At 51.7% G+C, this 12,467-nt stretch overlaps 1 protein-coding gene across 6 annotated transcripts in view; it reads right to left on the reverse strand.

Annotated features, from left to right (window-relative positions):
• TMEM164 (transmembrane protein 164) overlaps positions 1-11,070 on the reverse strand; it is a 158,428-nt gene extending 147,358 nt beyond the window's left edge. Inside the window, exons 1-2 of one of the 6 annotated variants that reach the window (XM_044235704.1) lie at positions 11,033-11,057; positions 9,634-10,307 (exon numbers count right to left, since the gene is read on the reverse strand). In XM_044235704.1, coding sequence (XP_044091639.1) covers positions 9,634-10,023 — 390 coding nt within the window. In that variant the 5' untranslated portion in view covers positions 10,024-10,307; positions 11,033-11,057. Of the gene's footprint in view, positions 1-9,633; positions 10,308-10,629; positions 10,705-11,032 lie in introns of those variants that run through there. The other 5 variants (XM_044235702.1, XM_044235703.1, XM_044235705.1 and 2 more) reach the window with 5 other exon arrangements.
• Between the last annotated feature and the right edge of the window lie 1,397 nt (positions 11,071-12,467).

The following is a 12,467-nucleotide window of genomic DNA, read 5'->3' on the forward strand; positions in this document are numbered from 1 at the left end:
AGAGAAGTAACTTGCCCAGGGCTAGACAGCTGGTGATAAGATTTGAACCCGGGCCTTTACCACCCTAGACTCTAGGCTCTCACCCAGAACACCACTGCTGCCTTGAAACACATCGAAGTAATAGTGCTACTATGATACTATGAGAAACTGCTGGCATTTACTGCATGTTCACAGTGAGCCACAATGTCCCCTAAATGCTGAATATATTTCAGTAAATCCTCACAACAACCCTAGGGAGATACTACTATTCCCATTTTACAGATGAGAGAAACTGAGGTTCAACGTGGTCAAGTAATATGTCTAACATCACGTGGTGAGGCGGCTCAAATGCAAACCTGGGGAATATAGTCCAAAGGCTCGAGCCACGCAGCTGAACTCACACTAGGAAAAGGAGGCATTTCTGCTGCCCTACTTACTCAGGCTCCTTACAGTGGCCCAGTCAGAATCTGGCAAGTAAAGGCCAATGAGAAAGCCTATCTAGCCCTTCCATGTCAATTCAAATAGGATTCAGCTAGGACAAGAGGAGCAAGACCCTTTCCAGAAGCCTCTCCTCACCCCCATCTTCATCTCCACCCGACTTCTGAAGAAAGCCCCTCAGATCTAGCAGCCTTGGCTACTGCTCTGCCCAGAACATCTAATAAGTGTTTACCCAGGGCTCCCAGAGTCATAGTTAAGGGCCTTACTGTGCAATCTGGCTCTGAGCCTTATTTAATCAGCACCTGAATGAAATGTCTCTTTGCCAGCAACAGCCAGAGCACAGGCAGTCAGAGTCTTTCAGCAAACACAGCTGGTCGATTGGCAAAGGCGATTCAACACACAGGCAAAATACACCCTGAGTTTATACCACCACGGATATGTGATAGAGACGGGTAGACGGAAGGCATCGGGATGGAATTAGGATGGTCCTGTGCTTCCTGCACTCTCCTCCAGAGGATTCTGCCTCTCCCTCTTCCACCCTCCTAAACACCTGCCCATAGGGCAGAGCTCTCCAACCTCCTGGCTCCTGCTGTCCATTCCCGGCCCTGAGAACCTCCAGGCCCAGGACAAAACTCATCCTACCTTCTTCGCTCCAGCATTTCCTCCAGCAGCTACTAGAAAGGAAGCACGGCCAACTGAGAGAGGCCCCAAACCCTCCACTTCAGGATCTCAAGCTGGCAACAAGTCCAGGTCCCCTGACATACTGTGTGCTGATGGATGGGCAAGCCATACCCTGTTCAGCTGGCAGCCCTTTCCCTGAGAAGCAGCTAAGTAAACAAGGGGGGCTGAGACCCAGGAGAGAAGTCCTCCCCAAGCCTTCAGACTAAACTGCTACATCCAAGCAGGGAGACTTCCCCTGGGGGGTCAGCCAATAGGGTGGCAAGACAATCTCTGTTCTGGGGGAGGAGGTCAAAAATTGGGCAAGGAACATGGGAAAGGCCACCTGCTCATAAACATTGGGACGTTCCCCACCAATTTAAGATCATGTTGGGGTAGTGAGGCCCTTTAGAAAAATCATCTCCCAGGGCACCTGGGTGGCTCAACCGGTGAAGCAACTGCCTTGGGCTCAGGTCATGATATCCCGGTCCTGGAATCAAGCCCCACATGGGGCTCCTTCCTCAGCTGGGAGCCTGCATCCCCTTCTCCTTCTTCCCACCCCCCTCACCCCACTCACACGCTTGCTCTCCCTCTCCCTTCTCTAATAAAAAAATAAAATCTTTAATAAAAAATATCCTCTCCCCCACTCCCACTTGGGTCTATGAGCCATTCATGCTTCAGTATGAACCTCTTCAGTGGAACTGTTTTCTTCTTCACTCCCCTGTGGACATCACCTCTTCTGATGGAATGGGCATTTCTGGAACTGCAGAAGGGATTGTTGTACAACCTGGATTATTCTGGAAGGGGGCAAGCTTGGATGGGCGGGGCTGGAGGAGAGACCTGGAAGCAGGGAAGAAGGAATAGGAAAAGGAAAGGCAGCACAGTAGCATCACATTGCATGAGTTCAGTTCTGCTGTGGATCTTAGTGGGGGATAGCAACCATCCCAGGAGCTGCTAAAAATTATCTTCTGGTCACAGGTGGGATGCCTGCTAGCTCATTTCCTGTATTTAATGCCTGCTCGCTCTCATCCATGTTCTTTGTGTCTGTCCTTGACAGGGCAGGCCCTCCTTGGGACAGGACAAGGAACTCAATGCTCCAGCTCACAAGAGCTCCCGCCTGAGCACTGATGAGCAAATGCTGTTGTCTTATCAATGGCGCAGAAATGACAGAGCAGTTCTGGAGTTTTATTCCGTTTGCTAAGGGAGAAATAAGATGCGATATGCCCCGTGATAATCACGTGCGAATGACTCTGGGTTACAGTCGAAATGCTTTCTTGTGCTTTGCATATATATTGGTTCCTATGCCTGCAACTCCCTTCCTTCGTGCGACACCCAACAAACACCTACCCATTCATTCCCATGTGTTTACTCAGCACCTACTATGAGCCAGGGCCTATTAGAGGCCCTAGAATAGAAAACAAACAACGAGTCCCTGCTCTTGTACACCTATTTCCTTCATGAGCCAGCTCAAATGTCACCTCTTCTAGAAGGCCTTCCTTAATTGCAGTAGGTAAAAAACAAACAAACAAAACACCCAGACCCTCTGTGCTGTTTTGTTCAAATCTGTTACTGTACCTATAATATTGTTACTTAGTTGCTCTCCTTCCTGTCTCATCTAAACTGAACAACAAGAGGGGAAAGAATGTTTCTTATTTATCTTTGAGTCTCCAGCAGCTGGCACAATGTATCACACACAACAGGCATTTGAAAAATAGGTGCTGAATGGGTGCAAGAATGAATAAATTCCCGTGAGCCTTTAAAACAAGTGTCTTGGAGCGCCTGGGTAGCTCAGTTAATCGGTTAAGCGACTGCCCTGATTTTGGCTCAGATCGTGATCTCAGGGTAGTGAGATGGAGCCCTGCGTAGGGCTCCACACTGGGTTTGGAGCCTGCCTGGGATTTAAGGCTTTTTTCTCTGCCCTTCCCTTCCTCTCTCCCTCCTTAAAATCAATCAATCAATCAAACAAACAGGTGTCCTGCAAACAGAGAGTTAGCATGCAACAAATATTTGTTGATATCTCCTCCCCTGGGTTGCCAACGACCTTAGAGACTGCAAGGGAGGGAGGGAATGTAGAAGGACTGGAAGGTGATGGCGGCCTGGCTGAAATACTTCAGTGACAGAACTCCCACTCACCAAAAAAGCCACTGGAATGCCAAAGCTACCTTAAAATCTACCTCACAATAACTGGGGGCCCTCCACTTCTAACTGCAGCCACATTATTTAACGCCTGCATAATACACACTGAGGCTCTGCCAGGAGGCTAAATGCCTGGCCCATAAGACACCCAGATTCACTCCAGTAGGAGGGGCTTCCAAACCAACTTGCCACCCAATACTTTAGCTACTAGATAATGTAACTACTAGATAATGTTTCTCAACATAGGGTCTAAGGCTCACCAGCATCAGAATTACTAGGGAGCTTGTAATAAATGCAGATTCCCTTCCTCATCCTCTACCTACTCAGAGTCAGCGGTGGAGTAGAGAGCCAGGCATCTGCATTATAATGTTTCCAAGGTCACCTTTCACAAAGAAAGCTCCAGAATCACTTCTCTCCCCAGGCACAGTCTCTTCATGTCCACTCTGCCAGTTACTGGCAGAAGAGGAAGCACCTAGGACAAAATATTCTCAATTTAACAAAAGATACATAAGACTGTGAATGCATTAACTCAAGGACAGGGAGCCCTTTTACAATGTGTGTACATCAAATCATCACGTTGTATGCTTTAAGTACCTTACAACTTTCTTTGTCAATAATACCTCAATAAAGCTGAAAAAAAATGAAAGTATCAAAAAAAATAAAATAAGAGCTGAAAGACCAGGAGAAGTTGACAAACCTGGCTCTTCCTCTAAAGGGTGCTTCAAAGAGGCAAGATGACAATGAGCTACCCACAGAAAAATCCAGAAAGAGATGGAAAGTGAGTCACTAGCCTAGTAACATTTCTTTAATTTATAGGATATTAAGGAAGGAAAAGAGGAAAGTAGACCCGTCCTGATGTCTGCCCAGGGATTAAGATCAAGATCCAACAGCATAATTTCTTCACTAGGATGAAAACGAGCAGATACTTTGGGCAGAGAGCAGGTCATAGGTCTCATAACTGGTTCTTTGTGATGGAAATTCAACAAAAAATTTGTGTGAGCCAGAGCTGAAACCACCTCTCTCCTCTGGCTATTTCAAAAACCAGACAGAAGAGTCTCCTAATGGGCACAAGAGACACAGGAGCCCTGCCCATCAGACCTCAAGGGAACATAGGACCACCAGAGGGAAACAACAACAACAACAACAAAACAAAAAAAAAAAGTAAAAAAAGATAGGTCTGTCGGTCAGTCAGTCAGCATTATCCCGGTACACATTAAACAACTAATAATGTACACATACGGTATTGTATTAACCTCTGCAGGGAGTTACAAAGGGTGTTAAAAAAAAAAAACGCTACTACTTTCCATTAAAGAAAAATCTGTTTGCGCTAATGGTGGAGACTGAACAAACATGCAAAAACAAGCCAAACACAAAATTACCTAAAAGTATACAAAGGTGTCTATCAACCAGCCAAAGAGTCTGAGGAATGTGCGGAGGGTTGACAAAGGGAGAAAGAAGGTGTTACCAGAATGACTGGAATAACTGGACTCGGGGCCGGGTCAGCACCCCGTGGGCAGGAGCCAGCAACATACTGGTACTTAAAACAGGTGCCACACTGGGCTGTATCAGCAGGTGCTGGAGATGGACTGATGGGGGCGCAGGGCCCAGTTTCAGAGGCTGTACCTTAGGAGGGTACGCAGGCGTGGGCTGGGAACCGGAAAAAAGCACCAGAAATGCTTAGAGGAATGAATTCCAAAAGCTAACAAAGATGCAAAGGAGTTGAGGTTTGTCAGTTTCTGAGTGTGAGATTAAAAATATATATATACATATACGTATGCATATACATACACACATCTCATCTGCCAGCTCTGATCAGCTCTGCCCAGCTTCTGTTTAAGTGACCACAGTCACTCAGAGGCTTAAAATGCTCTCCCCTTCCACACAACCGGTTTCACTGAGAAGGCGGAGACAGGAAAAGATGAGATAATTTGCTCAGGTTTTCATAGCAAGCCATGAGCCAAACTCACATCATAAGGGTCAATCCCAGGGCCATCTGTGGGGTGTTTGATCCACCAATCCACACCACTTCTCCTTAAAATGGACGCCCCCAAATGACCGTAACAACGGAAGGTGGAAAAATTCTCCGCGCATTTCCTTGGGGGAGAAATAAAACAAACTAAAAAAGAATGTCATGCCTCACTGCTGAGACCCACATAAACATCATCTTCTTGTGTCCCCCTAGACTCATGACACGGGACAGTCCATCTGATAAGCGGTCATTGTACCCATTGACCCACCGATGTCAATTCCAAGCAGAAGCTGTTATCCGCACTCCAGACAACAGATGGGGATGAGGAGGTGGGGCTGGTTTCTCAAGTCAAGGAGTCGGGGGTGGGTGGGGGTCACAAAATGCCCCATTCTCAAATCCATCAGGTCCTTCTCTAGAACAAATCCAAGACGGGGCGAATGGAACACTCCACTGTTTATTCAGGCCGTTCCAAAAGGTATCACAAAAAGCTCAGCACCATTTTGAATCTGTGCCATTCTTCCACTTTCAGCAAGGAAGGAGGAAGTAGGATAATCAAACAGTGAAGCAAAAGAACGCCAGCCACATTTGGTGGAAATTAGACTTGGAATAGAGTGTAAAAGAAGATAGGACCCCCAGAGAAAAGGCAAATCTAAAAAAAATTTGTATGAAACCATAAAAGATCCCATTAGTGGCATCTTTCTGTTCTGTCCCTAAGACAGAGACGTGATGACTGGACCCAAGGGTGATAAAGGGTCATGAGTTGAAGAACCCCAGCCTTTCCAAGATACAAGCAGTCAAATGTCTAGCGTTTTAACACTCCCGCTGAGAAGTTGTAGACTTTGGGACTTGAATAGCTCTGAGAATCTTTTTCTGCTGAGGCCTCCATTCCCACACTAGCAGCCCAGTCCTAAAGCCACCTCTGCTACTAACTTGCTGGGGTATTTGGGGCAATTAGCATAATCGCGGAGTAAATTTATTCCCTATCACTCCTACCTGCCCAAAATAACACGCACGAGGGAAGTAGCGAGGACTGAAGAAATATGTACTGGTGACTGGTAAACACCACAGATATTCGCCAAGGGGCCCAACCACGGTGTGTGGGGCCTGGCGCTCCCGGGAACCCTCACACGTCCTGGCTTACGCGGACAGGGGAGATGCTGGCACTCAGACGACACAAAGCACTGTCATCCACAGTCCTGGGGCCTTTGAAAAAGCAGATGAGACCAAAACCAAACCGTACAGCAGGAATATCAATCAAGACCAGAACTCGGCCGCAAGAATGGCCCTTCCTTCTGCTTCTGAGGCTGGCAGTCACCCAAGAGCAGCACGGCCATGATGAGGGGCTGTTTAAAAAGGCCTTGGGAATAAATACTTTACGGACTGAAAAAATGAGAGATGGGGAGACGAACCAATTTCCCTCTAAGTCTCCCACTTCCTGGCCTAAAGCAGTACCGTCCTTGTTAGAAACGGACATAGACTCTGAGGAACAAGGCCTTTCTACGAAGCCCAAATGGAATCATCCTGTGGCGAGAAACACATCAGAAATGTTTCTGCTAAGCTGTCCCTTTCATTTCAGCCAATGTCTCCCTTGCCTTTTCAGGACCTCTGAACTCCACAGAATGTCCTGCCAGCGTGTAGCCTAATTCAGCAAGTTCACTTGCCAAAGCATTTCTCTATACTCAACATCGCCCCTCTGGAATATACACAGCCAAAGGAAACATTTCAACGTCTCTCTTTCCAGGCCCCAGCTAACCTAGCGCGGCCCTGCACAAGATCATGTCAGTGGAAGGGCCTCATAAACACTAAAGTGTCAGGGAAATGTGAGGTATGATTAACCAGACGAGTTACCCTTAGTCCTCGCTGCAGTCAAGTCAGAAAATGGTTTCCAACCATCTGCTGTTCATTTGTCTTCAAGGACTCATACCAACTTTCAAAAATCCCAGCTTCCCTGCTTCCCAGGAAGAGCCATAGGTAGGGTATGGGCTGTGGGACTGACCGAAGGCTGCAGCCCACAGCAGGCCTGAGGAGACTATTTAAATGACACAAAGCACTGTGACAGGAGAAAAGAGTAAAGGAGAATAATCCTGTTTGGGATCAAGAATTCCTTAGCCTGACTCTGTTCTCTGCTTCCACCCTAGGCCTTCAGAGTTGAAACGAAGCACAGGACAAAAGAAAGAGTACAGGTGACAGGAATCAGTCCCTAGAGTGCCACCCCCCGCACCCAAGTGTCCACTCCTCTGCCAGCCCTACATACCATCATCATCTACACGTGCATCCAAGGGTGGCCTGGTCAGGTTGACTTAACCGGGGAGATACAGGAAACAGAAGATGAACAAGGCCCCCTGACCTCAGCAAAGAAGAAACAAGTTTCCTTTTCCCACACATGGAAGCCAGCAGCATCTCCAGAGATGAGAACAGAGAACCTCTCTGTTGCTTCCCTGGCCACTGCTTAAGGAGAAAAGAATCAGAGAACGCTGACAGCCCTGACCTGGGAATGCACCTCTGTCTCATTTTGCAGATGGGCAAACTGAGGCCCAGCAAGCGGACGTTTCCTCAAAGTTGCACAACTAATTAACGCCAGCGCCAAGTCTCTAGAGGCTTGTGAAAGCTTCTAAAAACCTTTCCACTGAAAAGCCTGGTGCTGCCAGGTTTGATGTCATCCCACCAGCAGCAGCCCCAATCAGGCTGAATTTAGTCCTTTGTTGACCTTCTAGATATGCGGCTGCCAGAGGGCTCAAGACCCCTTTGTAGAAGAGGCACCCTTTGACCCTCACCACCTGCCATCCAAAAAAAGCACTCCTGTCCCAAGAGCCTCACGTAGCAGCGGCTGAGATGTGTTGTTTCCTCTCATTAACAAAAAGCCCATTCATACAAAAGAAAGAAAGAGGACTGGCTCATATTTACCCAGAAAGTCTAGCTGGGAGAGCCATGGGCTTCCTGTGAATGGCATCACATCCCAAGAAACCTTCTCTTAAAAAAAAAGAAATGCAAAAAAAAAAAAAATGCTTTCCTCCAACCCTGCTCAGTGATGACAGCCACCCCACTAATAACAGCCTCTTTATTCCAAAGCTATCCGCACCTCCCTGCCACATCTGCAAAGACCAAAAGGGCCGCTAGGCCACTGAGTACATCTTACAGATTGGGAAACTGAGGCCAGGAACCTGCAATCAAGAGTACCTGGAACACAGACTCAGCAAGCATCGGAGCCACAAGTAGGCAGTGCCATGCTGATCAGCTTCAGCCTCTGGCGCCCGGCGCCCCGCCCCCCACAACCCTTTCATTCTACTGACAGCCCGAAACCCCAAAGAGGGTGGGTTAGCTTTCCAACTCTGATGCTAATTCATCTTTTGGCTGCAGGTGAGTGACCTCTGGTCCCTGGGCCCCACCAGGCCTGTAAAACCAACATAATAATCTCAACCTCGTGCCCCACACAGGGTTGTCACAAGTCTCCTGAGAATAAACTTCTACAAATATAAAATGCAATAAAGATGCTAATGACAGGTTTCCAAACCGTCCCTGAATAAAACACACCAGGTTTCTCACAGTCTGAAATCTAAAAAAGATTTTTTTTCCTTTCCTCCTCTTCCTTCTCCTCCATGATTTTATAGTTTTAGAACATCTCTCCACACAGGCTGAGTACAGAAAGACAGTCTCACTCTTGGTGCTCACCCAGATTATTTTTATGTATCTGGCAACTTTCCTTTTCAATCCCATTTGTTTCTCTTAGTACCGCTAATGGGAGGTAAAGAAAACAGCTCTCTGAGCACCCCGGACCATGACCACAGGAAATAGAGTATGAGCAAAAAGATGGAGAGGTCTGCAAAAAATAAACACCCTCTCACCATGGATAGAGGCCACCAACCCGAAGTTCAGAAGTCAGCCTGTTTCAGAGCGCACTTAGTAGGGGCTCAGAGCTCAAAGGCAGACCTTGCCCTAAGAGCTAAAACCTCCAAATGAAAGAGTCATTTAAGGGAAACCCATTAAAGTATTTTCCCCAAAGTACCAGAGTGGAGACAAGAAACCCTACATGACTACCTCCAGGAAAGAGTGTCATCAGGCCTCTGGGAAATTAACTGCAGCAGAGGAGATGGAGGCAGGCTGTGGGCCCCAGATGTGACCCAGAAAGGGCACCTGGCTGGGGCTGCACTTCCAGATTGTGAAAGGCCAGGGCAGGGCTGGGCTGGGGTGGGGGGTTGACAGACTACCAGCATGCCAGTGGGTTCCTAGGGCTCTATCACTATTTCCTCACCTTCACTGCAGGGCTGACACATTGTGCAAAGGTTAGAGGAAGCCAAATCTGGAATCCGCACAAAACCAGCCACTCTTGGAAAACATTTTTAAGGGTCCCACTTCCCGCAGGATGAAGTGCCCTACACTTCCGAGTGTCCTGAGCACACAAAATGACTCATCGCTACGGCTGCCGGGGTGGGGGGGGGGGAAGTCAACAGACTCACATGCATCATGGTGACCAGGTGACAAGGGTTGAGCAGGTAGATGACGGTCTTGGTGGCGAACTTAAAGCCCACCTCCACCCCGAAGGTCAGGCACAGGGCTACTAAGAGCAGATTCTTGCTCAGGCTCTCCTTGCCTTCCTCTGGCCGCTGGGTCACCTTATCTGGCTGGCTGCCACGGCCACCCCTACCGTCCTCCTTCGTCTGCCTCAGGATGTGCCGCAGGGCCACCAGGATCTCCAACAGGGCCAGGGTCAGGACCACCACACTTTCCAGCAGCCGCTGCTGCCAAGAGAGGAAGGCAGCACAGTCGGGGCCCCCATTGCCTGCAAAGCTGGGGTCCACGCCCCCATAGAGCCAGTCCAGGAGACTTTGGTAGCTATACCGGGACATGATGCCAAGTGGTTTCCCTCGACCACCGTGCCAGAAGCGAGAGCGAGATGGAACACAAGCCCCAAGGGTTGCCCGGGTGCTGGGACATGTACGGAGGGCACACCCCCGCACCCGCGCCGCCCCCCTCTAGACACCGGGGCACCTAGGGCAGGGAGGAGGGAAGCTACACGCGGGGCCCGGGGCCAAGTGCTGGCTCTAACTTGTCCCCACGGCTGCCTGGGGAGCCCCCCGCGCTTCTCCAGTGGCCACCAACGAGGCAGGGTTGAAAGGAGCCGTTGGCCAATCTAAAAGGAAGGAGAGGAAAAAAAAAAAAAAGGTCTCAAAGAGGCAATTGCATCGGGAATTACGAAGCGGGGCGGGGTAACTAGCGAGGGCAGAAAAGGGGAACAGGGGCAGTGGCGAAGCAGGCGGGGGTCAGGGGAAGCCGGAGGCCGGTAGGGTCAGGGCGAGGGCCGAGGGGACCCGGCAGCGCCGCGGGAGCCAACCGGGGAGCAGCGCGGGTGAGAGCGAGGGGACACGCGGAGGCCAGGAGAGGAGCTAGCGGAGCCAGTCAGGCGGGGAGGGCGACGGGGATGGCAGGGACGCCGGACTCCTCGTCTCACGCACTCGCCACAGGGGGATCGCTTACTCCTGCAACCGCGTGGCCGTCTCTGCCCCCAGCTAGCAACTTCGGCGCCGAGGGGCCCCTCCGGCCAATTTAGCGCCGTCCCGGGCCGGCCTCCCGCCCCCGGGTCCACCCCCGAGCCCCCAGCTCCACCCCCAGCCCCAGACGCCCGCCCTCGGGCAGCACCTCCCCCCCCCCACCGCCCGCGGCCCGCCCGGGACCTGCCCCCCTGGCGCAAGCGGCGGCGGGAGGAAGCCGCGGGGAGTGGAGGGGGAGGCGGGAGGCCGGGCAAGCCGGGGGGCTGGGCTTCAGCCGGCCCCCTCCCTCTGTCCCGGCGCCTCATCTGCCCGCGCCTCCCGCCCGGCCCCGGGAACCGGCCGCCGCGCCCCTCGGGGCTCCACTCACCCGTAGCTCGGCCCGCGGCCCCGGCTCGGCGGCCGCTCGGCTCCCCGCGCTCCCCGCGCCCGGGCGCTCGGCTCCCCCGGCAGCCGCAGTTGCCGCCGCCGCCGCCACCGCGCGCGGCTCCTCCTCCCGGTCTTCCTCCCCCTGCCGCGGCCGCGCTTGCTTCCTCCTTCTTCCCCTCCCTCTCTCCTCCCCACTCCTCCTCCTCCCCCTCCCAACCCCCCCCCCGAGTCCCGCGCAGCCTCGCGCCCCCCCCACAACGCCCTCGGGCTGCTAATGCCCCGCCTCGCCGCCTCCCCGCCGCGACCTCCCGCGCTCCCCCCGCCCCACCGCTCCCACCGTTCACACCTCCCACCCTCCCTCCATGCCGTCCCTCCGCCCTGCCTTCTTCCTCCTCCCTCCTCAGGCCTCAGTCCCCGCCTCCTTCCCCTCCTCCCCGGCCTGCCTCGCGTTAAGCGCTCCTCCAGCCTGCACGCGTGCACCTCCACCTTCCTTCACCTCCGTCTACACAGTTCGCCCCTTCCGTGAAGCCTTTTTGGCCGACTCCAACTCTCGTGTCCCGGTTCCCCCCGGCGCGTCTTCGTCCGCGGAGCACATAGTAGGCGCTCAGCAGGCCCTTTCCAGGCTCTTGGCTTCGCGGGGTGTTTGCTGGGTATGACCTTCTCCTTGGCGCGTCTCCTCCTTTCCGTCCTGAAACTAGACTCCTGCGGGACCACGATGTCCCCTTCCCTTCCCTTTTTTAGCCACAGTCCCACTCCCCGCTTCAGAGCCTGAAGATGAAGGCCCCTTTGCCCTCTTCTCTGGGCTCTTCCACCTCCTAGGGTCTGCTCCAGCATTTTTCTCTCTTTACCTTAGGCCACAGCCACCCCCTCTCCGGACCCTCCTGCTCCCTTTTGCTCCTGCTTCCCTCCGTGGTAGACTTGCTGCTTCAAAAGAAGCTCCCCCGACCTTTTCCCCTCCCCTGTCCCTGCAAGGCAGCTGCTGCTTCCCACCCCGCTTGGGGCTGAGTGTCCTGACCCTGAAGGCCAGCCAGGACCATGTGGGTATTGGACGGACCCAGGAATGGGATAAGATCCTCTGATTGGAACAGCGTCCCCCTCTGCCTTGCTTTCTATCCTCAGACTTTGCTCTTCTTGGGACAAGGAAGCAGGACAGGGACCTCATCACCTACCTCATGTTGGTTTAATATTGAAGACTCACAGTGAGTTAGGAGAATATCCAGAAAAGCAGTTAGGCACTTTGCCTAGGAAACACTTTCGGGTGTTGGCTGCAAGCCAGACTCAAAACATAAAACACAATCTACTGTATTATCAGGCCATTGTCCTTCCATCCTTTCCAAGTCTAGTTTTCCCGACAAAAAGAGCTTCAGAGCAGGATAGCTTACCTAATTCCAAGCTTTGTAAAAGGCGAAAGATTTATACGATCTGAAGAGAAACCA

The sequence above is a fragment of the Neovison vison genome, chromosome X (assembly GCF_020171115.1).
Source record: "Neovison vison isolate M4711 chromosome X, ASM_NN_V1, whole genome shotgun sequence".
Lineage (NCBI taxonomy): Eukaryota > Metazoa > Chordata > Mammalia > Carnivora > Mustelidae > Neogale > Neogale vison.